At 45.8% G+C, this 25,754-nt stretch overlaps 1 protein-coding gene across 1 annotated transcript in view; it reads left to right on the forward strand.

Moving 5' to 3' along the window:
* Positions 1-25,754, forward strand: part of CPLANE1 (ciliogenesis and planar polarity effector 1) — a 106,773-nt gene that overhangs the window by 73,711 nt on the left and 7,308 nt on the right. Inside the window, exons 38-50 of the mRNA XM_036280158.1 lie at positions 20-124; positions 3,729-3,818; positions 4,684-4,793; positions 5,126-5,309; positions 5,510-5,659; positions 10,094-10,368; positions 12,095-12,182; positions 15,478-15,654; positions 17,252-17,282; positions 18,538-18,669; positions 22,981-23,146; positions 24,941-24,999; positions 25,572-25,739. Of these exons, the coding sequence (XP_036136051.1) occupies positions 20-124; positions 3,729-3,818; positions 4,684-4,793; positions 5,126-5,309; positions 5,510-5,659; positions 10,094-10,368; positions 12,095-12,182; positions 15,478-15,654; positions 17,252-17,282; positions 18,538-18,669; positions 22,981-23,146; positions 24,941-24,999; positions 25,572-25,739 (1,735 nt within the window). The remainder of the gene's footprint in view (positions 1-19; positions 125-3,728; positions 3,819-4,683; positions 4,794-5,125; positions 5,310-5,509; positions 5,660-10,093; positions 10,369-12,094; positions 12,183-15,477; positions 15,655-17,251; positions 17,283-18,537; positions 18,670-22,980; positions 23,147-24,940; positions 25,000-25,571; positions 25,740-25,754) is intronic.

The raw sequence follows: 25,754 nt of genomic DNA on the forward strand, positions 1-25,754 counted from the left end.
TTTTATCGTTATATTTAAGAAATGCTGCAAGGCGATGTTGATACTTCAGCTGGACTGCATTTCATGGCCTCTGTGAGAAAGAAAGCTATAGAACGTCAGGACGCAAGTACAAATACAGACCCAGGTAACATGCTATTTTACTTCAATTTTAAAATTTTATACATTTTGTAATGTTTAATATATTTAACTTTCTCTTCAGAACAATTTAAAGGGAATTTTAAATTATGTGGTGTTATTTACTAACTCCAGGTTCTTGTCCCCAACCCTGGTATATGCTTTACAGATTTTAAACTTCAGATTTCAAATTAAATTGATGATAACTTAAAACAAATAGAGCCCAGTGGATTGAGTGTTGTCCCATGGACTGAGAGGTCCCGGTTCAATTCCTGGTCAGGACACATGCCCGGGTTTCAGGCTCAGTCCCCAGTAGGGGGCGTGCGGGAGGCAGCCAACTGATGTATTTCTCTCACATTGATGTTCTATTTCTCTCTCCCTTCCTCGCTCTCAAAAATAGCAGTAAAAACATATTTTTTAAAAAGTAAAAAAGAAAAGACATAATAGAGATTTTTGTTTAAAAATGCCATGGACTACATCCTAAAGCAGTAGAAATAATGTTGTTTTTCAATGTTTAATTGATGTTTCTTTAGAGCAGCAGTTCTCAACCTGTGGGTCGCGACCCCTTGGGGTCGAACGACCCTTTCACAGGGGTCTCCTAAGACATAACAGTAGCAAAATTACTGTTATGAAGTAGCAACAAAAATAATTTTATGGTTGAGGGTCACCACCACATGAGGACCTGTATTAAAGGGCCGCGGCATTAGGAAGGCTGAGAACCACTGCTCTAGAGAGAGAAGAAGGGAGAGGGAGAGAGAGAGACATCGATCCATCAGCGCCCCCTGTGCACCCCCACTTGGACCGGTCAGTGCATAGAACGTTGACCCACCAACTGAGCCGCCAGGGCCAGGGACACTGCTCTGAATCTGGGTTCTGTGTCACGAGCTGCCTTCACGGAGAGTCCTGCCTGAGACCGGGAGGCTGGATGCGTGGCTGGTAAAGCGGAGTTAGGAAGAGGACTAGGCTGTGGTTCAGGGGAGGCTGGAGGCAGTTGTGCCCCAGAGAGGAAGGAAGTGTTGGAGAAGTATTACCCGAAATGTCGCCTGGCTGACTCCCCCGTGAATGTGAGCTCTCTGCCCTGACTGTCGTAGTCATTCTCTGACAGGATATTTGGGAAACAGTTTCTCTTAACTGTGTGTGACCTCGTAAGTGCCTTTTTAAACCTCTGATTTTATAGTAGAGTAAAATATTTATTGGTGTGGTTTCAAAATAATATATGATTACTGTAGAATGGATAATATAGCAAGCAATGAAGCAGATGAAATTAACTATAATGATGGCATTCAGAAGTAACATTCTGGTGTTTTTTTCTTTCTGTCTTTTGTATGTTTTACATCCTGTCAGACTTGATAGCACAGGCGTGCTCCCTGTCTGCTCTCTGTCGTCCAGGGGGTGGTGCTCTGTTCCCCAGGAGTCTGACCCTTCATGGGCTCTGGTGTTTGTTTTTGATCAGGTACCTTGGGACACTCTCCAGTTAGTGTATTCTTCACCCGTTACTTCATTATTTATTTACGTCATAGTACATGCTTGCAGCGGTGTTGAAGATAATTCGTATTTGTTATGTTCAGTATTATGGCATATTTCATACAAATTAATGGTTTAAATTAATGTTAACTAAGAAGTGATGTTTAAAATGCTTTGTTATTTAATAATCCTTGATGGATAGATAAGATTTGTTTAATGACATTTGGTAGTACTGGATGGGCTGAGACATTCCCCCCCCCCCCCATTTGAAATAATGCAATAAAGCCTTCTGGTATCTGCACAGCACATTTTTAGGAGTGGCTTAGATTTGGATAACAGGAGTTACCTGTATTTTGTATCCTTTGCTTTTCACTTCAATTGGTACTTAAGACAAATAGTTTTGTGTCATCAAAAAGTACTTTGTAAGCATATTCCTTCTTCCATCTGTGCCATAAAATATTTAACTAATTCTTTAATGTTGAATACATGAATGGTTTCTAGTATTTTTTGTTGATAAATAATGCTTCGATGAGTTATTTTGCATAAGGGCCTTTCCTTTTTTTGTCATCACTGTGATTTATCTAATTTTTTTATCTTTACCAGTTTGAAAGGCATCTCACTGTTTTTAAATTTTTGCTTCTTTCTGAATGAGGTCAAACATATATAAGATGTTTTTGAGTGTGCATTTGAGACTTTTTTTTAAACTTTTTATTTTTTGCAATTACCATTTACATTTAATATTTTGTGTTTGTTTCAGGTGTACAACATAGTGGTTAGACAATCAAATACTTTACAAAGTGTTCCCCCTGATATTTCCAGTACCCACCTGGCACCATACGTAGTTCTTACAATATTATTGACTGTATTCCCTATGCGGGGCTTTATATCCCCATGACTATCTTGTAACTGCCCATCTGTATTCTCCATCCCTTCCCCTTTCCACTCAGCCTCCCAACCCCTTCCCGTCTGGCAACCATCAGTCCACTCTGTGTCTCTGAATCTGTTCTTGTTTTGTTTGTTTATATTGTTCTTTAAATTCCACATGTAAGTGAAATCATGTTATTAGTCTTTCTCTGACTGACTTAATTCATTTAGCATAATGCCCTCTAGATCTATCCATGCTGTTGCAAATGGTAAGATTTTGTTCTTTTTTATGGCCAAGTAATAGTCCATTGTGTAAATGTACCACAATTTTTGTATTGACTTATCTACTGATGGGCACTGCTGTTGCTCCCAGTCTTGGCTATTGTGAATAACGCTGCAGTGAACACAGGGGTACATGTATTCTTTCAAATTACAGTTTTGGGTTTCATTGTATATATTCCCAGAAGTGGATTGCTGGGTCAGTTTTAATTTTTTTGGGAATCTCCATACTGTTTTCCATAGTGGCTGCACAAGTCTGCATTCCCACCAGCAGTGCACTAGGGTCCCCTTTTCTCCACACCCTCGCCAACACTTACTGTTTATAGATTTAGTGATGGCGGCCATTCTGACAGGTGTGAGGTGGTATCTCATTGTGGTTTTAATTTGCATCTCTGATGATTAGTGATGTTGAGCATCTTTTCACATGTCTGTTGGTTGGTCATCTGTGAGACATTCTTTAAAAAAAAGCCCTTGGACATTCTTTGCTACAGTCTTCTAAAGTCCGTAGTCCATTTGCTAGGAGTCTGTTATTCACCGAGGTAATCAGGCCCAGGATATAAATAATAATAAAATATGAACTTATTAATTTTTAAAAATTAAAAATTGTAAGTTGTCAGTCTACTTTTCTGCTACCTTTTCTTTTTTTTTTTTTTTTTTTTAAATCCTCACCCGAGGACATTTTTCCATTTTTTTGTTCAGGTAGAGTGGGAGGGAGAGAGAGGAACAGAGAGAGAGAGAGAGAGAAACATCGATGTGAAAGGAACACATCGAGTGGCTGCCACCCGCACAACCGACCAGGGCCGGGGACAAACTGCAACCGAGGTACGCGCCCTTAGCGGGAACCGAACCCGGGTCTCTCAGGACCGTAGGCCGACGCTCTAACCGCTGAGCCAAACCGGCCAGGGCTCTGCTACCTTTTCTACCTAGTAATCTAAAAATCTGCATTTATATATTTAATTTTTTCTGTCTGTGAAATCCTTTTTCTGTTTTCTCTTTTTGCCTCAAAGCTCCTAATTGGCCAGAAGATAAAGAAGCTGCTTCTCAAGAAGTTGTTTCTGAGTGTCGTAAAAATCAACAAGCTATTTCCTCCACACCAGGTGTGATTTCTTTCTGTTTTTCGGAGGAGGCATGACTATTATAGATTATTTCTGCATGATGTCAAGACAGGCGTTAACCACCCCCCGTGAAAAAGCATTTACACCAATCAATTGATTTAGTAGAGACAGGATGATAATTTAAGTAATTTCATTTTCCTGTCTTCTGGTTTTATGGTGGTCGTATGGTTTCAGTTCAAGCCCTGGTACCAAATTTCCAGTACTCAATATGGCAATGAGTTCTAGTTTGCATGTGAAATTTGAAAGTAATGTTCTATTAAAAATAAAATGCTCGGAAGTAAGATTGGAATCTTATCTCAGGACAAAAGACACAATTACACGGGTTTATTTTACTTTTGAATAAGAAGCTAATGAGTTTCATTAAATTTAGATGTTAAACATGTTAAGTGGTAGAATTTAGCTGTGGACACCAAATTTACTGAAAACTACTGAATTGTACCCTTTTAAAGGATATGAATTATATCTCAATAAAGCTATTAAAATAAAGAGATAAACTATGTTGAAAGCAAAAAAGAAATTAGTTACAGGTTAATTGCCTAAAATCAGATTTTATTGAAATTCTCCTAAATAGACAAACATGCCTTAATAGTATCTGAAATAGAAATAGGAAATACAGCGTGTTCTTGCCATGACTTGGGTACTTTATTATTCCTGTGACTCATCCATATGAGAAAAGCAGTCACCAGCCTCCATTCTATCAAGAATCACTCTAGAGTAAGTCACACCTGGGATTTTCAACAAATATGTTATGTTATTTGTTGCTAACTTGTTCTTATACAGTTAATGACTTAGAGGTATTTACAGATTTTTTTTTTATATTGCTGATTTTTCTTTTTTTAATTTTCAGAATGTGAACCTTTGACTGTCCCTCAGCTGTTGGCTCCAGATATATGTCTAAGTCCCAGGCTCCCCCCTGAAAAAGCAGAGAGGCCTTGGTCACCTTTGGCATCTGATACGGTACTAGATTTGGTTTGGGCTTATTCAGAAGTTTTAATAATAGCCTTATGCTAAAATGTACTACGGCCATCCTCAGTATTCAGCTGTATAGATGAAATGAGGCTACAGATAGTACCTGGGCATCTTCGCTGGAAAGATAAAAAAAATTGGGATTTAAACATTATGCCCCCAAATATTGTAAACTAAGATTATAACACATACTTCCTGCAGCTTTCCCTAAGCTCAGATGAGCTCTTCTTGCCTTCAGAATTGAACCTTTTTATGGGGTGGGGTGGGCAGAGTGGCCGTTTAGAGTAAAAGAATGTCACCCTGTTTGATGACGTTGGGCTCAGGTGGGACACACTTACATCGCCGTGGTTGACATCGAAGCCGAGGACCCGCAGGAGTGGCCTGTGGGAGAGCCTTCGGGCGACCGCGCCCTCGGGTGGCAGGCAGCAGCCCCGCCTTCGGCAGAGTCACACCACGCGGCAGCCTCAGTGACCAGTGCCCTTCCCCTCTGCAGTTTTAGGGGTCAAGGTAACACTTTTCTCTTACAAATAAAGTCTAAAAACGTGTTGAGTGTTTAGTACGGCATTGTAACCTTACATCTCCTAGCTCTCCTGAAAACCCGCCGTGCTTTTGGACGTTTACATTCACATTTAGAAATGCCGTCAATCTTCCGCACACCTCGCTGGAAGTTAGAACCAGTCTTTGTATGCCTTTCACGTTCGTGACAGAATCTGCCAGTGCAGCAGCGGCCTTATTTCTGAAGCCCGCGGAAGTGCCCCGGTCCTGTGTGGATGGGGGAAGCTGGAGAGGAGGCATCACGGGAGGGAAGGAGCCTGGTGCCAGCTCACCTTCGTCATCAGACAGCGCGCGGGACAGAGGTGAGCGCCCTGGACGTCCAGCGTGACTCTCCCCTTCCCCAAATCGCCGTGTGTTAGACGCAAGCACGAAAACGTGGTCAGTGCAAAGTAAACCAGAAGAAGGCTTTCCCCTTGTGCAGGAGAATGGGACAGGTCGGTGAACGAGACAGACAAGGTTCCAACTCGGGGCCTGGCGGCGTTTTGCAAGGAGCCTGCAGATCTACTTGAGATGATGTCTCTTCTCAGTGAGCGAGGTTAGAATAAATGTCCTGCGGGTTCCGTAGTTTTTTTGGTGTTGAAAAGGAAGTCTCATATTTTAAAAAGTGGGACATTCTGAAATAGCACATAGAAAATACACAGGCGTGGTATCCAATAGTACGTTATTACTATAATATTGAGTTTTATAGTCATAATCAGTTGCATTGTTGTAAAATGTTTACCAGAGTAAGGAGATGATTTCTTCAAAACTTAAAGTCATTATATCATGTGATTGTTTAGATGAATCGAATATGCAATCAGACTTGCTCCAACAGAGACCTGTTAGGAGGCATGGGTCCAGCCGGTGGTTGTTGGAGGCCGGGGTGCAGAGCCCCCACTGCCTGGTCACTGTGTCCATAACTGGCTGGCTCTCAGGCTGGAGAAGTAAAAAGCTTGGATTTTAGATTTAAATAGAACAGACCTGGGTTCAGTTCCAGCTCTGTCACTTACTACCTTGGGGACTTTCTGCAAGAAAATTTAACTGTATCTGATCCTCACTGTATCCCTGTGGGATGCAACTTCCTAGGGTTGTCTAAAGGGTTACCTCCAGCCAAACACCTGTGCCTGCTGAGGTACCTTGTAGCTTCGTTTTCATACCAATTGAATTTTGAAATTTTGAAAACTGGAACCAGAACCACTTCCCTGTGCTCTCTGAATATCTTAGGCAGCATTTCATGACAATTAGCGACAGGTTAATATCCTCAGTGAGATCAAGTCTTTAGTCAACTTTATTTTTTTATTTTTTATCCTCACCTGAGGACATTTTTTAAAATATTTTGTTCAGATAGAGTGGGAGGGAGAGAGAGAGAAACATCGACGTGAAAGGGACACATCGAGTGGCTGCCACCCACACAACCCAACCAGGGCCAGGGACAAACTGCAACCGAGGTACGTGCTTTTAGTGGGAAGCAAACCCCAGGTCTCTCTGGACCGCAGGCCGACGCTCTAACCGCTGAGCCAAACTGACCAGGGCGAGTCAATTTTATTTTTTATTTTTTTTTTTTTTTTTATTTTTTTTTTTTTTTTTTTTGTTCAGGTAGAGTGAAAGGGAGAGAGAGGACCAGAGAGAGAGAGAGAGAAACATCGATGTGAAAGGACCACATCGAGTGGCTGCCACCCGCACGACTGACCAGAGCCGGGGACAAACTGCAACCGAGGTACATGCCCTTAGCGGGAACCGAACCCGGGTCTCTCAGGACCGCAGGCCGACGCTTTAACCGCTGAGCCAAACCGGCCAGGGCCAATTTTATTTTTTAAAAAACATTTTTCTTTATTGATTTTAGAGAGAGAGGAAGGGAGAGGGAGATAGAGAAACATTGATGAGCGAGAACATCAATTGGCCGCCTCCTGCACACCCCACACTGGGGATCAGGCCCACAACCTGGGCATGTGCCCTGACCGGGAATCGAACCGGTGACCCCTGGGTGCAGGGTCCACGCTCATCCACTGAGCCACACGGGCCGGGCTAATCAACCTTTTGGAGGATCCTTTGCTGGGGAGACTACCTGGTCACAAAAATAAGTCAGTAGACCCTTCTATGTTTATTAAAGAGAAGAACTTAAAAATGCCAATTTAAAAGGAAGACGTATTTTAAAATTAAACGTTATCATGGTATTTACATAATATACCCTGAAGATACAGAATCAAGGCACAGAGCAGAGTTGAGGGGTCTAGGGAAAGGCAGGAGAAGGGCGGGACAGGGTCCCTGGGCTTTTAGGATGGAAACAGGAGCAGACCGCACAGCAGGTTCCTGTTCCACGGGGACTCACTGTGTGGACAGCAGCTTCTGTCTCCGAAGCCCCTGCGGGAGGAGCAGTCGGCAGTAACGCGCTGGGCTGGGCTGAGGGAGAGCCTCAGGGTCCGCGGGCTCGGCTCCCCTCCTGGTGACCGGCTGAGTCCGTGACAGCGGAGCAGGTTCTCCAGGGAAAGGGAAGCTGGTGGGTTTCATGTGTCTGTCAGCCATTCTGGGTTTTGAGCGTGTCTGTCTTTTTTGCTGTATTTCCTATTTGAAGTCTGTACACCGACTTCTTTCCCGAGAATGATGAAGGGACACCCCAGGCCACGGAGAAACGGGAAGGACAGGGGGTAATCCGCAGGGAGTCGAGCGAACACCGGTGGGGAAAGATGGCATCTGCCCTGTCGCCAGCCCCAGAGTTACCTCATCTTCTCGTGGGAGGGTCACCTGCGGCTGGACCGAAATACAATGAGCACTGCTTACATCTGCTTAGTAATTCACATTTTCGGATAACTTTGCTCCATGATTTGATCCTCACATACCCTCTGTGAGTTAGATAGGACAGGCGTCACGCTCTTCATTTGACCGACGCTGCATTCAGTAAACACCGTGTGAGGGACCAGCTGTCGGGGCTGAGGAAGGGGGTAATGCCGGGCTCTCTGCCTGTGGGCCGCCTGTGGGGACAACAGGCAGGAGCAGGCGACGGTGCTCACGCTTGGTAAGTGCTGTCATGGTGTGTGGCTGAGGCTCCTGGGAAATACAGCTCCTGATCCATCTCCGGGACGACTGGGGCTTTTAGGGGACTCAAGAGAAAGCAGGATTCAGTGAGAGAAAGGGCACCCAGACAGGGTCACTTGTGCGGTGACTCGGGTTTGATGGCACTTGCTGAGTTTGAGAAAACTGAAGTTCAGTGGGCTTGGAGTCTGTGGAGGTTGTTTGTTTAAGAAACAGCAAGAGTCTGGCCGGTGTGGGTCAGTGGCTGAGCGTCGACCCAGGCGCTAATAGGTCGCCGGTTCGATTCCCGGTAGGACACATGCCCAGGTTGTGGGCCCGATCCCCAGTGGGGGACATGCAGGAGGTGGCCAGTCGATGTTCTCTCTCATCGATGTTTCTATCTCTCTCTCCCTCTCCCTTCCTCTCTCTCTAAAATCAATAAAGGGGAAAATTTTTAAAAAAGAAAAGAAACAGCAAGAGCTGAGCTGGAGAGGTGGGCCGAGGAGACGGAATGCGTTTCCTCATGCTGAGCATTCGGCCCTGTTAGCTGAAGGATTTCAGGTGGAGCAGAACATACCCCTTGTGTTCTTAGAGGTCGCCCTCGGGTCCATCTGTGCGAAAGCGTCAGCTCGCAGTGCGGGTAGGGAAGGAGATGTTGGGTAGGTGGGTCATCAGATTTGGTGTCACTTAGGATCTGAAGGAGAGAGAAGAACTTGATTGACACTCAGGCTGTGGCTTGGGAATGGGGTGAGTGACTGGTCACCAAGCTGAGGAACAGGAAAGGCAAGCAGTTGGAGTGAGAAGGGGTGAGCTGGGTTCAGTGTGCTTTGGGGACAACCTAGGTGAGATGGGCAGGTGCGGATGGGGTTGAGGGGCTGGGATTCAGAAAGTGCCGTGTGATTCGGGAGTCTCCTGTGCCTCAGTGACATCACTCAGAGAGCGTGGGGACAGGGAGAAGAGAGGTGAGCTGAGACTGGCACCCCAGGGAAGGGGATGGGGAGACGGAGCGGTGGCAGAAGAGAAGACAAGATGTCTGAGCCCTGGCCGGTTTGGCTCAGCGGTTAGAGCATCGGCCTGCGATCCAGAGAGACCCGGGTTCGGTTCCCGCTAAGGGCACGTACCTCGGCTGCAGTTTGTCTCCGGCCCTGGTTGGGTCTTGTGGGTGGCAGCCACTCGATGTGCCCCTTTCGTCGATGTTTCTCTCTCTGTCTTTCTCCCTCCCACTCTATCTGAACAAAAAATGTCCTCAGGTGAGGATAAAAAAAAATAATAATTAAAAAAAAAAGAAGATGTCTGAGAAGGAAGAGCAGTAGAGGGTGGGGGAGAACCCAGAAGCCAGAACACATTTAAGGAAGAGGTATTTCAGTTTGGGACAAGAATCAGTTGAGTTAAGAGCAGGATGGTCACTGGCTTTGGTATTGGGCCTGGGAGGTCTGCTCCAGAGATCCCTGTGGAGCCAGAATGGCCAACGTCGCTCTAGCGTCTACTGGGTGACGCTGCTGGTTTTCAAGTCAAGTGTTACAGTCGTAAAGATATTAAAGTTGCTTTTTCACGAAGCCTATTTTTGTAGCAGAGGATAACATCCAAACTGCTGTGTGCATGGAAGTTTGGTCACAGTAACAATGTTGTATAGTCTTGCCTCACAACAGAGACAAATCTCACAAGTCAGGAAGCTAAAATGTATATAATTACATTTCACCTCACCCTGAATTATAATCAATTCTTTTATTACTCTTATTAATATTCAGACGTGCCAAAGCCAGATTTTCAGCTCCGAGAGCGGTGCTCACAGCCCAATGCCGATGCCGCAGGAGAGGGTAGGCTGCGGGATTACTTGCTGCAGGAGCTGCTGCAGGGCGTCTCTGCGCCGGGCCCCACGCCCAGCCCTGCAGCCTGCCGGCTGGAGCACCTCACCTCTCAGCTCCGGAAGATCGACGCGCAGCTGCTGGCGATACAGAGCATTGCCGACCACATCGAGCAGGACTTCCCCAGGCACGGATGGGCACCCCTGCACTGTGATACGGTAGACTGTCTTTATTTTGTGCTTTTTTGGTTTGTTTGTTTATGAGTTATCAGATTTGTAGTATGATACAATTTTATACACATCTGATTTCATGAGAGAAAAGGAAATGTAGTTTATTTAAGCTAGGGTAATTGTGTGTCATGCAGGGCTGTCCTGTGAGTCACAGGCTGTTTGGTAGACAGCATGGTCTCTACCCACTAGCTGTTAGCTCCCTCCCAGCTGTAGTAATAAAATGTCTCCAGACATTACCAAATGTCCCCTGGGGGTAAGAGTGCCTGCAGTTGAGAACCGCTGCCTTAAGCTTTTAAGAAGTGAACTGAGCCTCACCGGTGTCTCTCACTGGCTGAGCATAGACCCTGCGCCCAGAGGTCACCATTTCCATTCCCAGCCCGGCACATGCCCAGGCTGTGGGCCAGATCCCCAGTGGGGGGCGTGCAGGAGGCGACCAGTCGATGTTGTCTCTCATTGATGTTTCTGTCTCATTCTCTCCCTTCCTCTCTCTCTAAAAACAATAAAGAAAAAAAAGAAAAGTGAACTTATGCTTCTACCAGGGAAAGAAATACATGAATTGTAATAGCAGAATGTGGTTTGAAACAAACCCTGTTCCTAATTATCATCTTCTTCCCCAAGATTTTTATAACTTTATAAATATTGTTGTCCTTATATTTGGACTTCTCAGTTTCTTTTAAGTATTTTATACAGTGGATTAGTAGTCCTTAGAAGTTTTCCGGATCTTTAAAAAGTGTTCATCACAGCCTAGGCCAGTTTGGCTCAGTGGTCAGTGTCGGCCTGCAGACCAAAGAGTTCCAGGTTCAATTCCGGTCAAGGGCATGTACCTCGGTTGCGGTGTGTCCCGGGTCCTAGTCAGGGTCATGAGGGAGGTAGCCAATCGATGTGTCTTTGGCACATCCATGTTTCTTTCCCTCCCTCCCTCCCTCCCACTCTATCTGAAGATAAATGGAAAAAATATTCTTGGGTGAGGGATAAAAAAAGTGTACTCATCATAAAAAGATGAATGTGTATGTATATTGTGTATGTATATTGGTATAGCATGGCAGTTAGACAACTAAAAAGGATGTCTCAAACATTAATTTATTATTTTGCACAAATATCCTGTCCTTTTTTAGGAAGTAAAATTGATTAAAAATAAAGGTTAAAGAACAAATAGTGAAAATATTTTGACTGTGTTAAAGCCTGACTGGGCAATGAGATGGGTCTGCAGGGTAAGTAAGAATCCATCCCGGACGCACCTCCCCGGCTGCCAGCACCGTGACATTTCAAAGATGTGTGCATTAGGTTTACAGCCTTTCCTTAATCCAAAAGTTTAACACATATTAAAAAGTTCAGATTAAACATGAGAAACTACACTGAAAAAATAGATGAGGTAAGACCATATACTCTTAGGTAATGATACCAAGTCTTTCATCTTCCAAGGTGACGACGGAAGGAAATAGCATTATTGAACTGAAAGGCTGGCGTATTGGCTTACGATGCGCTCACCCTGTTTCAAAGCACATGCGCGCAGAGGTTTGGACTTGCCCCTTTCAGTTAAGAAAACAGCTGGTCGGCGGAGGCGGAGGGACACTGGACAAGCACCGACGAGGGGCCTGAAGGCCCAGGTGCAAGTCCATGTCTGCCTCCAGAAAGGCACTGTCTGGGCCTTGTTCTCGCGTCTTTAAAGTGAAAGGTTGACAACAGTCATCTTGTGGCATGTGTTTCCCTACAGGTTGACTCTGTGGATCACACCCAATTGTCTCTGGGCCCTGAATCCGAAAAAACACCGGCTTCAGAAACCATCACCGTCTCCCAAGGAGGTCTGTGGGGAGCTGCGGGGTGGGGGTCTGAAACCTTGCTTCGAAGAATGAGCATGGCCTTTTCGGGATGCTCAGAAAGACGATCGATAGTTTCCTTCCTGGACTGAAGCCAGCAGCCCCCCGTGTTCAGATTGGGTCATCTGTGTGATAACCTGAGCGGCCCCACGGCCACTTTCCTCTGAGTTGCCACGCGTCTCCTCTTGCGGCGTTTAGACCAGAGCCGCGGGCCGCCCCAGCACCGGCCGCGCCCTAGTTCTGGGACCGCACCGCGCACCGCGGAGCCAGCCCTCTGGGCTGCGGGCTGAGTCCGGCAGGCCGCTGGAGTCTGAGGTTCTGGTAAAGGGCTGGGAAATGGTGGGATGTTACATTTTTGCATTTCTTACTGAAAGGATGAAATTAGGGTAGTTATTTTTTAAAATGTCTACTGTACCTATAGTTGTCTATATCTACATCCTCTCTCTCCTTCAGTCTTGTCAGCAATTTAATGTGTTCAAAAAACCAGGCTTTGGTGTTCTCCTTACTGTTTCTTAATTTTCTTTTTCATAAATTTCTGTTCTTAGCTTTATTATTTTCTTCTACTTTTGAGGACTTGTTGGTTTTCTCCTAACTTAATTCTTTCTTTTTTCTAATATATGCAGTTGAGGTTGAACATATTCCGGCAAGGACCCAGACAGGAGTGTGATGTGTACCATCTTTTGATCTGAATAGTTTGTAATTTGTATTAAGAGTTCTTAGCTGATGAAAGGGTTTTCTAGCTTCCAAATATTATGGGATTTGGGCAATATTTTAAAAATTTATTCCCATTTTCATTGTATTATGATTAAATGAGAATGATATCAAGTCTTAGATATTTGTTAAACTATCCCTTGTGGTCTAGTGTATATAGTCAGTTTATGTAAATGCTCTGTTTATATGAAACGAATAAGCATTTTCTGTAGGATTGAATTTTTTATATTTTCCCTTTAATTACATTCCCTTTTCTCTTCCATTTAATTATACATTTTTAATCTCTTAGTGATTATTCTTGAATTTTAAACAATCACCATTAAAATTTAAGGTGAACATATTTACCTCCCAAATGGTGTTAGAGCTTTTAACACTGACCTGCTCCCTCCCAGCCTCCCTGATAGTTCTCTGTTTTAATTCTACCTAATTTTTAAATGTCCCATGTATTCTCCCGTCTTTTCTTTTCTTTTTCTTTCTTCTTTTAATCCTCACCGAGGACATTTTTTTTTTTTTTAATTTTCACCCAAGGACACTTTTCCACTTTTTGTTCAGGTAGAGTGGGAGGGGGAGAGAGAGAGAGAAACATCGACGTGAAAGGGACACATCAAGTGGCTGCCACCTGCAGAACCAACCAGGGCCCGGGACAAACCGCAACCCAGGCATGCGCCCTTAGCGGAACTGAACCCGGGTCTCTCAGGACCCCAGGCCGACGCTCTAACCGCTGAGCCAAACTGGCCAGGGTTCTCTTCTTTTTTTAAGTCAGTATTTATTTGAATTTATCATCATGTTCGCCATTTTCTTTGCCCTCAGTTGTTTCTTTTAAAAAATTTGTACTTTAAGTAATATACATATGTAAATAAACTTGTAAGACCAAAGCACAAGTTTCATGGAGTGACACCCGTATTGCCTGAGATGCACTCTGGCATTTCTGTCTCTGCTGCCGTTGTTCACAGTTGCTTCTTGCGCCCATTTGAGGATTGTGTCTTTTTTCCTTCCAGCATTAATTCTTTCATCTGGACTCTGAGGGGTCAATTCTCCCAGTCTTTGAAAATAGCTTTAATTTTATTACCTTCATGAGTGATGGCTTATAGCAGAGTACAGTATTCTATGTTGATGCTTATTTTTCCTTAGCTTTTAAAACATAGTATTCCATTATCTGTTGACATTTCTAATTGCTGAGTTTATACTACCTATCTGTGATCTAATTGCAGTCCTTTTATCTCTGATATTTTTTAAGTGTGTTTTTTATTTTTTTGGCTTATTTTGCATTTTTTATATACAGTGTTTCTAGGTGTATATTTCTTTTTATTTATTCTATGTGGGAGTAGGAATGATTCCTTAATTTGCAGGTTTAACATTGGGCATTTTTCATCTCTTTTCCTTTGGAGTATTTGATTCTTCCCCTTTCTACCTGTTCTGTTTTCTAAAACACCTATTGGAGGTGTGTTGGACCTTCTCACTCTGTCCCCTCTTATCCACGTCTTAATTTCCACCTTTTTCCCCCCAGTGACGCGGTCGGGGCGATTCTCTCAGATCTTTCAGTCCGCTGTTCTCTCTTCTCCATGTCAGCTCTGCTGTAGGATTTAATTTTGGTGATTATGTTGTTAATGTCTAGAAGTTCTGTTTCTCTCTCAAATGATCTGTTCTTTGGATATACTGTCCTCTTCCCCTTCTGTGGTTCAGTGCCCCCTTCTGTCTCTGATGACCAGCAGCACCTGGTGCCCTCAGATCGCTTCACTGCGAGTGCTCACCGTCTGGATGCACACTGCAGCCCTTTCACCGCCGTCTGTCTTTGGGTGACTAGTAATTTTTTTATCATCTTTGTGGGGGTTTGGAATTGTGTACTTGTCTTTGGAGTGGTTTGTATTTGCTGTCACTGAAGTAGGAAGTTCGAGGACTGATTTTTGTGTACATTTCTTGGCTTGGAGTTGCTGTGCTACATTGATCGGATAAATTCAGATCCCACACCTGCTCGTGGCAAGACGGGTTTTGCGTTCTCCGAGTTGACTTTTATTTTTCTTCCATCCACTATCCAGGCATTTAGAAAACGTCTTCGCTGCTTCTCCAGGGCAGGGTTTTTCTTGTCCCCATTTTCAGGACAGAGCCGTCCTTCTACACTCTAGGCCACGTGAAGGCGCTCAGGGCGCAGTCTGCAGAGACCTCGCCTCCTGTCCTCGGTGGACCCTGCCAGCATCACTGTCCACTGATTGCCCAGCTCGGAATCCCTTTTCCTTTTCTGGCATCAGGCAGTTTTTTAAAATATATATAGGGTTTTGTTGTATATTAATCAGTTTTTTTTAAATTTAGCATTTCTTCTGTGTTTTTATAATGGGCAGGAGCCTGACCTCTTTAGCTCAGTCTGCCACGTCTTCTGAAGTTGATCATAAATTTAATAGTTTTTTTTTTTTTACTACTAGAGAGTGTAAATTTAAATGTTACACTAAATTATTTCATTGTGCTGTAGAAAGCTATCAGAATATGTTGCAAACTTGTGATACATCTGTTGCCCTGCAGAAGCCTTCTTCTTCTCCATGTGATTTCCCTCTGTTTTCTTCTCATTGTGATACAGACTCTGGACTAGTGCATTTCCTGACTCCTACGAATAAGGAAGATCAAAGTGACAAAGAACAGATGTTCGAGGCTGAATTTTCAGTTACAGAAAGTCATTCTCGTAGGGAAACTTGTGTGTTTCCTTCTGCCGATTCAGCGCTTAGCCTCTCCAGTGACCAGAATACAAGTTTTCCTGGTATCATTCTCTCCTTTTTCCATTCGCACTTTTATTTTCCAGTATAGAAAGATGTATTGTAACAATATATTCTTGTTACTGAATAGTGTTTACTGGGAGTGTAGCTATGAAGGATTTGTGAAGCCGTTTTGCAATACTTATAAATTTTGGGTGAAGGGAAGTTAAAAAATGGCACCATTCAGCCCTGGCCGGTTTGGCTCAGCATTTGGAGCGTTGGCCTGTGGAACAGAGAGTCCCGGGTTCGGTTCCCGCTAAGGGCATGTACCAAAAAAAAAAATGGCACCATTCACATGAAGAACTATGTCATCTGTCACCTTTGTGAGACATGCTGCAAGCAAGCATCGTATCTGTGCAGCTTAGTGTAAATATAACTGGAATTACTAAAATATTGGATGCGTACAAAAATTGAGAAATTCAAACTCTGCCAATTATGAGAACTTGCATTTTAATTTGAAACCAAAATGACGGCTGTGATTTATGGAGCCTCTTTTTTCACGCGCCAGACACCACCCTGCGCACTTGGCTTGAGGCCGGTGTCCCCAAACCCCTGTTGTACAGTGAGGGATACTGAGGCTGGGTAACTAGCTCCACTCTCACCCCCTTTACCTGGAGCTGCAGTGCGCTCTGCTCCAGTCCGGGCGGCACGGTTCGGCACCTGAAGGAGGTCTGCTGGGTGCAGCGGATGAACTGCTGACAGTGGATTCGAAGTGTTGACAGTGGATTCGAACTGTCTTTTTTGCCCTACATATCGATGGTCAACAATGGTGATTTTACTCTTTACAATGTTTTATTGCCATTATTAAAGTAATATCAGCAGTAAGAAATGCTGTTTTTAAATAGCATTGCTGTCTTTTAGATAAAAGAAGGGCCATACAGAAGTTGTCATTAAATCTTGTAATTTTTGTCTCGTAGTAAAGGCTTCTTGGATGTAAATGAGCTCTTTTCCCAAATGTATCACTTTTAGACCATCACAGGTTTCTGGCTTTTTGTGATTGTTTTAATAAATGGCACGCCAGTATTCTAAACTGTACTAAGCAAAAAAAGATTGTACCTACTAAAATGTGTTATTCAGAGTATGCTGGACACCAAAGTAGTAATCTTAAAATGTGGACGATCTTTACCATCAAAGAGCATATTCAAGAGGATAAATATGCTATACATATATACCTGTAAACCAGTTTGGAAATTAAAAATATATTTTTTAAACTGTTACTCCAATTTTATTTTACTTATTTTATCTATTTTTTTTTATCCTCACCCGAGGACATTTTTTTCGTTTTTTGTTCAGATAGAGTGGGAGGGAGGGAGAGGAAAAGAGAGAGACAGAAACATCGACGTGAAAGGGACACATCGAGTGGCTGCCATCTGCACAAGCAACCTGGACCGGGGACAAACTGCAACTGTGGTACACGCCCTTAGCGGGAACCGAACCTGGGCCTCTCTGGACCACAGGCCAATGCTCTAACCACTGAACAAAACCAGCCAGGGCTAAAAATATTTTAATTTCTGGTTATAGAATTCCTAAGTCAGGTTAATAATCAAAAGTAGAAAAATATCTGACGTGAAATTTTTATTAATGTTTCTTCTCTCTTTTAAGGGGTGAATAACAGTGATGAGTTATATGAGAGGTAAATATCTTAAGAATTAATACACAATTTTACTTAAAGTTGGGGATATAAATTATACATTCTGGAAATTGGGTTGTGCATAAGTATGTGAACATCTATACTACATTATTTTGTGGATTAAAAAAATATATTTAATTCCCATTGGGAATGAGGTGTTTTAAGAAACCGAGCATTGCTACTTCCCTCCCTGTGTCAGCACAGGCAGTGAGGACACCGCAGGCTACACTGTGAGGACTGTTCCCCTCTCACTGTGTCAGCACAGGCAGTGAGGACACTGCAGGCTACACTGTGAGGACTGTTCCCCCCTCACCGCGTCAGCACAGGCAGTGAGGACACCGCAGGCTACACTGTGAGGACTGTTCCCCCCTCACTGTGTCAGCACAGGCAGTGAGGACACCGCAGGCTACACTGTGAGGACTGTTCCCCCCTCACTGTGTCAGCACAGGCAGTGAGGACACCGCAGGCTACACTGTGAGGACTGTTCCCCCCTCACTGCGTCAGCACAGGCAGTGAGGACACCGCAGGCTACACTGTGAGGACTGTTCCCCCCTCACTGCGTCAGCACAGGCAGTGAGGACACCGCAGGCTACACTGTGAGGACTGTTCCCCCCTCCCTGCGTCAGCACAGGCAGTGAGGACACCGCAGGCTACACTGTGAGGACTGTTCCCCCCTCACTGCGTCAGCACAGGCAGTGAGGACACCGCAGGCTACACTGTGAGGACTGTTCCCCCCTCACTGCGTCAGCACAGGCAGTGAGGACACCGCAGGCTACACTGTGAGGACTGTTCCCCCCTCACTGTGTCAGCACAGGCAGTGAGGACACCGCAGGCTACACTGTGAGGACTGTTCCCCCCTCACTGCGTCAGCACAGGCAGTGAGGACACCGCAGGCTACACTGTGAGGACTGTTCCCCCCTCACCGCGTCAGCACAGGCAGTGAGGACACCATAGGCTACACTGGCTACATTTTCTCTTACTGCATATGTATTACATTTCATCAGGCAGGACAGGTACAAGTTGTCTCCTGGGCCTTATGTTGCTTTTTTAAAAGCAGAGAAAAATTAGTAATTATTGATGATCAGGCTTTTCCACTGAGGATTACTGGAATTAAAGAATCAAAGAACAGTAGTTATATGTTTATCATTTTTGTGTTCATTATGCTCTCGGAGGGTATAGTTTTACATGTTCATTTTTGCTCACTGTAATAAGTTACAGAGACTGACTGACATTTCTCAAATTGCGTTTGCAAATGAAGCTTTTCAGTAGATGCACTCCAGATGACTGGGTTGACGGATATCGCAGATATTATTGAAGACCTTATCACAAAAGATGGAGTTTCCAGTGAAGAGCTGGGCTTAACAGAACAACAAGCGAGGTGTATCTCCAGGTAATCCTTGAATGATTTATTTTTAACCATTTAAAATGTTATGATTCAAGCCCAGCTGGAGTGGCTCACTGGTTGAGTGTTGACCCATGCACCAAGAGGTCGCCAGTTTGATTCCCAGTCAGGTCACATGCCCAGGTTACATTTCATCAGGTTCGATGCCCAGTGCAAGGCATGCAGGAGGAGGCCAATTGATGTTCTCTCTCATCGATGTTTCTATCTCTCCCTCTCTCCGTCTTCTCTCTCTAAAATCAGTAAAGAAAAAAAAAATGTTTATGATTCAAGAATATTTAAAATTGGCCATATTTTAATGTGATATTTTTATGAAACAGTCAAGGCTTATAATAGATTCTTTTCTTAACACATTTTGTGATGTTTATGTATTATTCCTCCATGCCCTGCCCAATATGGACTGATTTATCTCAGAGGGCACATCTGTTATCATGTGAGTTTTCCCAAAGTCTCACCACTCTGAGTACAAATACATTTAATCCTATTTTTCTTTTCTTTTTTTTTTTTTATCCTCACCCGAGGACATTTTTCCATTTTCTGTTCAGACAGAGTAAGAGGGAGAGAGAGGAAGAGAGAGAGAGAGAAGCATCGATGTGAAGGGACACATCGAGTGGCTGCCACCCGCACAACCAACCATGGCCGGGGACAAACTGCAACCGAGGTACGTGCCCTTAGCGGGAACCAAACCCGGGTCTCTCTGGACCGCAGGCTGATGCTCTAACCGCTGAGCCAAACCGGCCAGGGCAATCCTATTTTTCTTAGAAGTATAATGATTCAGTTCATAGTACTGTATTCTAAATATTAATCTTTGAAATACATTTCAGATAATCTTTCCTTGGACATTAGGTTAAAGTGTTTTCCTTGCAACTGTTTCTGGGCCCAGAGCTGGGTCCTGAGAGCAGAGAGGCTGCAACCCCACCAGAGCGCCTGCAGCGCGCACGCCCTCTGGCTGCTCTGGACGGCAGCACTGTGAACAGCTGGCTTTCTGCATGTTCTGGTTCAGGTCCACTCCCTGCCTCGATGGGCAACGTTTTATCACTGAACTTACAAGGCTATCACTAGGAAATAGTGTATTTAAAAAGTCACCAATTTTGCCCTGACCAGTTTGGCTGAGCAGTTACAGGGTCAGCCTGCAGACCAACGGGTCTTGGGTTTGATTCCCGGTCAAGGACATGTATCAAGTTTGATCCCCAACCCCTCGGGGTTGTGCGGGAGGCAACCAGTCGATGTGTGTGTCTCCCTCCCTTCTTTCCACTCTTATCTGAGTATCAACAACAACCAAAAAAAACCTTGCTAATTTCTGTTTATTAGTGGAATTATTTGCTATATTATGACCACATATCAAGACCATGTAAACCCTAACTTCCTTTTAGTTACCTTCAATTACATATATAGGAATCTTTATTCTTTTTTGTTTGTTTGTTTTTTATCCTCACCCGAGGACATTTTTGGATATTTTGTTCAGATAGAGTGGGAGGGAGGGAGAGACAGAGAGACAGAAAGACAGAGAGAGAGAAACATCGATGTGAAAGGGACACATTGAGTAGTTGCCACCCGCACAACCCCAACTAGGGCCGGGGACAAACTGCAACTGAGGTACATGCCCTTAGCAGGAACCGAACCTGGGTCTCTCGGGACCGCAGGCCAAAGCTCTAACCGCTGAGCCAAACCGGCCAGGGCTTTATTCTTTTTTATTTTTTTTTAAGTTACTGATCATGTTACAAATATGTCATCAGTAATGTATTAAATGTCAAAAATTGGAATGAAAATATGGTTTATACTCTGGAATGGAGGTAGAACTGAAGAGCATGACATGAGACCACGTCCTGACAGTGTGCCGTGGGAGCTTGGGGGGGTCGATCAGGAAGACAGTCTCCCAGTTATAGTGTTTGAGCTTTATTCCAAAGCTCCATGGACACTGATGTGGGTATGACTAGAAGAAAGGGTGCTCTAGGCAGCGAGAGTATGAAGTGCAAAGCTTCGATGGTCAGCGGAGGGTGGAGTCAGATGTGCCGGGAATTTACATGGAAGGAGAGGCCCGGCCAGGTGCTGACTGCCCCTGGGGACCAGAGGCCTCCGAGCTTCCTTCTTTGCAAGCAGTCGCGGGGTCACCAGAGGGCTTTACACTGGACATGGGAGCCAATCAGAGGTCTTACTTCAGCAGCCCAGACGTGAGGTGGCTCGGCATGGAAAGGGAGGCTAACAAGCATGAGGAAAGCCGGAGACTCTCAGGAGGAGGGAGAATGAGTTTCTGCTTGGATGACTGAGTTGTGGTGGTTTCTTTAGCAGGACAGAAAGTGATTGTAGCTTTAGATTTATAAGGTGCCAGGAGAACATTCAGTTGGTAATGTTCATTAGTACTTAGTTTTAGGTCCTCTCAGAAGCAGAGGCTAAAATGAGAGTAGGTGATGAGCAGGAAATTTACTTGGAGAAACACCTGTGAGGGGATGCTGAGGAGGGTTTACAGGAGGTGGGTCTGCCCCCTGTGACAGGTCCCCAGGACCACCCCCAGTGCAGGGATTCTGCAGGAGGACTCGGAACTCCTCCGGGCATGCGCACTACAGCAGAGGGAACAGGTGCCTTGGAACTCCCCCAGGCATGCGCACTACAGCAGAGGGAACAGGTGCATCGGAACTCCCCCGGGCATGCGCACTACAGCAGAGGGAACAGGTGTGTCAGAGAAACTCCAGGGGAGCCAAGCACAAGCTCCCGAGAACCCTCCCAGTGGAGCCACACAGGACACAACCCCAGCGACAGCGTGACAGCACACGCGAGTGCTGTGTACCAGGGAGGCTGGTCCGGAGGCCCAGAACCCTGAATTTCACTGGGGGCTGGTTCAGTATAAAACATTGTATCTGTGACCCAGGTTCCATTTAGGACGGTGCCCTCTCTGCACCCTGGCGATGAGTCTGCCCCAAATGCCCGTCCACACCACCCGTCTTCTTGGCCCACTCTCAGCACTCTCGCTGAGCTCTTACCCTCCGAGAAGCAGGAGCCGAGGTGGATGAGATGCCCAGGAGGGTTACTGGGGAAAGTGCACGTGAGGGGGAGACTGCAGTTGGGCGAAGCGAGGACCGCAGTGCCCTTTCGAGCCTCCTGGGACAGAGGGAGGAGGGCGGAGTGAGTAGAGTCTCAGAGTCCAGTGTGGCTCTGAGAAAGCTGCACGTGGGTCAGGGTGCGACATCAGCCAGGGGCCTCGCCACAGCACCCCTCCGGGCTCAGTCCTTAGCTCGGCCGCCGCTGGGAAGGGTGGCCCGGGCGGAGCGGGAGGCGAGACCTAGGGCAGCAGTTAGAGTTCCTCCATAGTGGACGTCTGGACGGATGGAGACGTCCAGGGTAGAGCGCGGGCGGGGGAGACGTCCAGACTGGAGCGCGGGCGGAGGCGTCCGTCCAGGGTGGAGCACGGGCGGAGACGTCCGTCCAGACTGGAGCGCGGGCGGAGACGTCCAGGGTAGTGCACGGGCAGAGACGTCCGTCCAGGGTGGAGCGCGGGCGGAGACGTCCGTCCAGGGTGGAGCGCGGGCGGAGACGTCCAGGGTGGAGCGCGGGCGGAGACGTCCGTCCAGGGTGGAGCGCGGGTGGAGTCGTCTGTCCAGACTGGAGCGCGGGCGGAGACGTCCAGGGTGGAGCGCGGGCAGAGACGTCCGTCCAGGGTGGAGCGCGGGCGGAGACGTCCGTCCAGACTGGAGCGCGGGCGGAGACGTCCAGGGTAGTGCACGGGCAGAGACGTCCGTCCAGGGTGGAGCGCGGGCGGAGACGTCCGTCCAGACTGGAGCGCGGGCGGAGACGTCCAGGGTAGTGCACGGGCGGAGACGTCCGTCCAGACTGGAGCGCGGGCGGAGACATCCAGGGTAGTGCACGGGCAGAGACGTCCGTCCAGGGTGGAGCGCGGGCGGAGACGTCCGTTCAGGGTGGAGCGCGGGTGGAGACGTCTGTCCAGACTGGAGCGCGGGCGGAGACGTCCGCAGCAGACCCTGCCCTGCCGTTAGTACTGAGGGGCGAGCACGGAAGACGGGCCAGGGAAGATGCTGCCTGGAGTTTTGAGAGTTAGAAAAAGATCCAGGTAAGAGAGTTTAAAGCAGAAAGAAAGAGCCAGATTGTGTCAGAGGTTCCAGAGAAGTCCAGGGAGATGAAGGCTGGGGAGGCCGCGGGCGACCTTCCTGAGCCCGCCCGGGGCGGCGGAGCACGCTGACGGGCACGCGTGTGCGCGGCCTTGCGAGGGCACAGCCTCCACACGGTCGTGACACGTGTCTCCATCCCACGCCTCACGTCACGTGACACCCTGCCCGGCACATTCCTCAGGACCCAGCCTTCTTCCGACCGACGTCCCCGGAGGACTGCGCAGGAGAGGAGAGAGATTCAGGTGTGGATGAAGAGGAAGCGGAAGGCGCGCACGGCCGAGTACTTGCGTCAGCTGGCGGAGAGGAGAGGGCAGGAGCACGACCCCTTCCGCCCCAGGAGCAAAGCCGTGAGTCTGCAGAGAGTGCGGCCACCCCAGAGTGCATGTCGTCCCTCCTGGCGAAGTTCAGGGAAAGGATGGTCATCATCTAGATGCATTTTTTATTTGACAGATAGAAAAGGCAGCCTTTAAGTTAAGAAAGGTTAGGAAATGACCTTAACAAAATGCAGCGGGGTGTATTGTGCAAGCCATGTTCTACTGAATATCTCAAGTATTTTTTTCCCCTCCAGGCTAATTATGGCTCTAGCATGTTATACATGAGGAGCTTGAGTGATTGGGTGACAAACAGACTTGTTCCCTTAATTTTCACTGAGTGTCAATAGCAGCTGAACTCCTGACTCTGTGTGTGGTAAAGCCATTTTTAAAATCAGTATTCTACCTATACATTATCTACAAAATTTTTTTAAAGTATGGTGCAGTCATGTACCAACAGAACAATGGCACTGTGTGTGTGTGTGTGTTTCAACTGCCCTATAGACTGTCAACCTCCGTTTACTGAGCTCTGACTACGGACATTACCATGGCCAGGTCAGAAGCGTTCTAAAGGTGAAACAGCGATGTTCCTTTAGTTATCACATTACTATGAAAATCCCATGTAGATTATACTCCGATTACAGTTTATCTTTTACTCTCTCATCGGAAATAAAATAGTACTTCATTTTTTTCAGCACCATTAGGGGAACACATTCCATAAGTGAATTTTCCAGATAAGATTGTCACATTTAAGCACCAAATGGTGCTAAAGTAGGTTAACTATTATTTAAAGTGTGTAATTTACTAACCTGTGTCTGGAGAGAGCATGCTGATGTCAATATAACATTTTGTCGATAGACCTAGGGACATGGTGATGACTTTCTGGGCTGGACGATACATGACCAGAATCTTAAAGAGCATGTGTAGATATGTGTGCCTCCACCCCATGGGGCCGGGGAGGGTCCCCTGTCCCCCTCCTTATCAGCCAAGTAAATACCCAAGAGGGTTAGAGTTGTGTCCACACCTGGCTCTGAGGGCATCCAGACTGCTTGCCTTAGAAACTCTGTGATGCGTCCTTCAGGATCATATACTTGCTTCTTTATTTTTAGCTTCTGTTTGGGTAAAGGTATGGGATTAATGAGGGGTTAATGTAATTAAAAACTTTATTTGAATTTCTATCGGAATCAATGAGACCTTTAATTTTTTATGACTCCTATATAGGATCTTGAGAAAGTGCATTCACTTTAAAGTGTGTAAAAAAGACTTAACCTCATTAGTGTGACTCCGCAGTAACTTAATGTTCTAGGATGCGATGCACACAGTTGATGTTTGCAGGTTTGCCTCGGTAATAAGTTTTGAAGGTTTACAGTCACAGTGAACTCGCTGCAGTGAGTTTCTGCTGAACATTTTGAAACATTATAGTGATGATTTTAAATGTCTGGCTCATTTCTGCTCTACCTACCAAGCTCATGGTGAGATTAATCACAAGACTGAGTATTATGAAGTATAAGTGTCTCCATCCTTAAAATGTCCTTATTTCCCCAAAATGCAGCTGATAAGGTTCTCTCAGAAAATATTTTAATTTAGCTATTAAGATAGATTTTGCTTTCCATTTTATTTAATTACATGATGTTTTAACATTTTCATGTTTTGTGCTGGGATCAGAAGCTTCATCAAATATAACAGTATTTTGTACTATTTCCTAAATAACAAAATAATATTTTAACCTCCTGTTAAAATCGATCAGTGGAATGTTCATGTTTTCCGTGGATCGTAATGAATGATGGTCTGTGCTGTACAGTGATGAGCTGCCCGGTATTTCTTGTGCAGTTCTACCTGACTTCAAGGGAAATCAGGCTGAGACAAAAGCGGAAGCACGAAAAGGACAGGTGAGTGGCAGCTCTGCCCCAGGAACCCCGCTTTCCCCAGTAGCCCCTTTGTCAGTTATGGGAGGAAAAGAATTAGACTCCTCTAGCCTATTTAGGAATTTGCTTTCAGATAGTATTTACTCCATTCCGTTCTTACGACTTTTATTTCTGCTGTTCCCCTCCCCGTCCCAATCCAGATATGTGTATGCATTTTGAAACGACCCCAAAGGCCAGAGCCACCTTTCATAATACTGCCTGATGGCTTTCAGGCATATGAACTTTGATATTATATTTAAAAAGCACTGAGCCCTGGCTGGTTTGGCTCAGCGGTTAGAGTGCTGGCCCGTGGACCAGAGAGACCGGGTTCAGTTCCCGCTAAGGGCATGAACCTTGGTTGCAGTTTGTCCCCAGCCCCATTTGGGGTGTCTCTCTCTCCCTCCTGCTCTATCTGAAGATAAATGCAAAAATGTCCTTGGGTAAGGATAAAAAAAAAGCACTGAAAAAAAAGTGCAAGGTAGTCTTCAAACACTATGTTCCTTTTAGAAATATGAACTGAAAGTGACTCTTATTAAATATTAATTCTTTCTCTACAGATTGCTACTCTCTGACCACTACAGCCGTCGACTCTCACAAGCACACAGTCTGATGAATGAACTGTTGTCTGAGTCCGCACAGCTACCAGCAGCGACGCAGAAACCACCGCCTCCCAAGCCCAGACCCGCGCGCACTGCCAGACTGCCCGGCTCCCTTTCTCCGGGAAGGTAGGACTAGGTGTA

This window comes from Molossus molossus, unplaced genomic scaffold (genome assembly GCF_014108415.1).
Source record: "Molossus molossus isolate mMolMol1 unplaced genomic scaffold, mMolMol1.p scaffold_m16_p_3, whole genome shotgun sequence".
Taxonomy (NCBI): domain Eukaryota; kingdom Metazoa; phylum Chordata; class Mammalia; order Chiroptera; family Molossidae; genus Molossus; species Molossus molossus.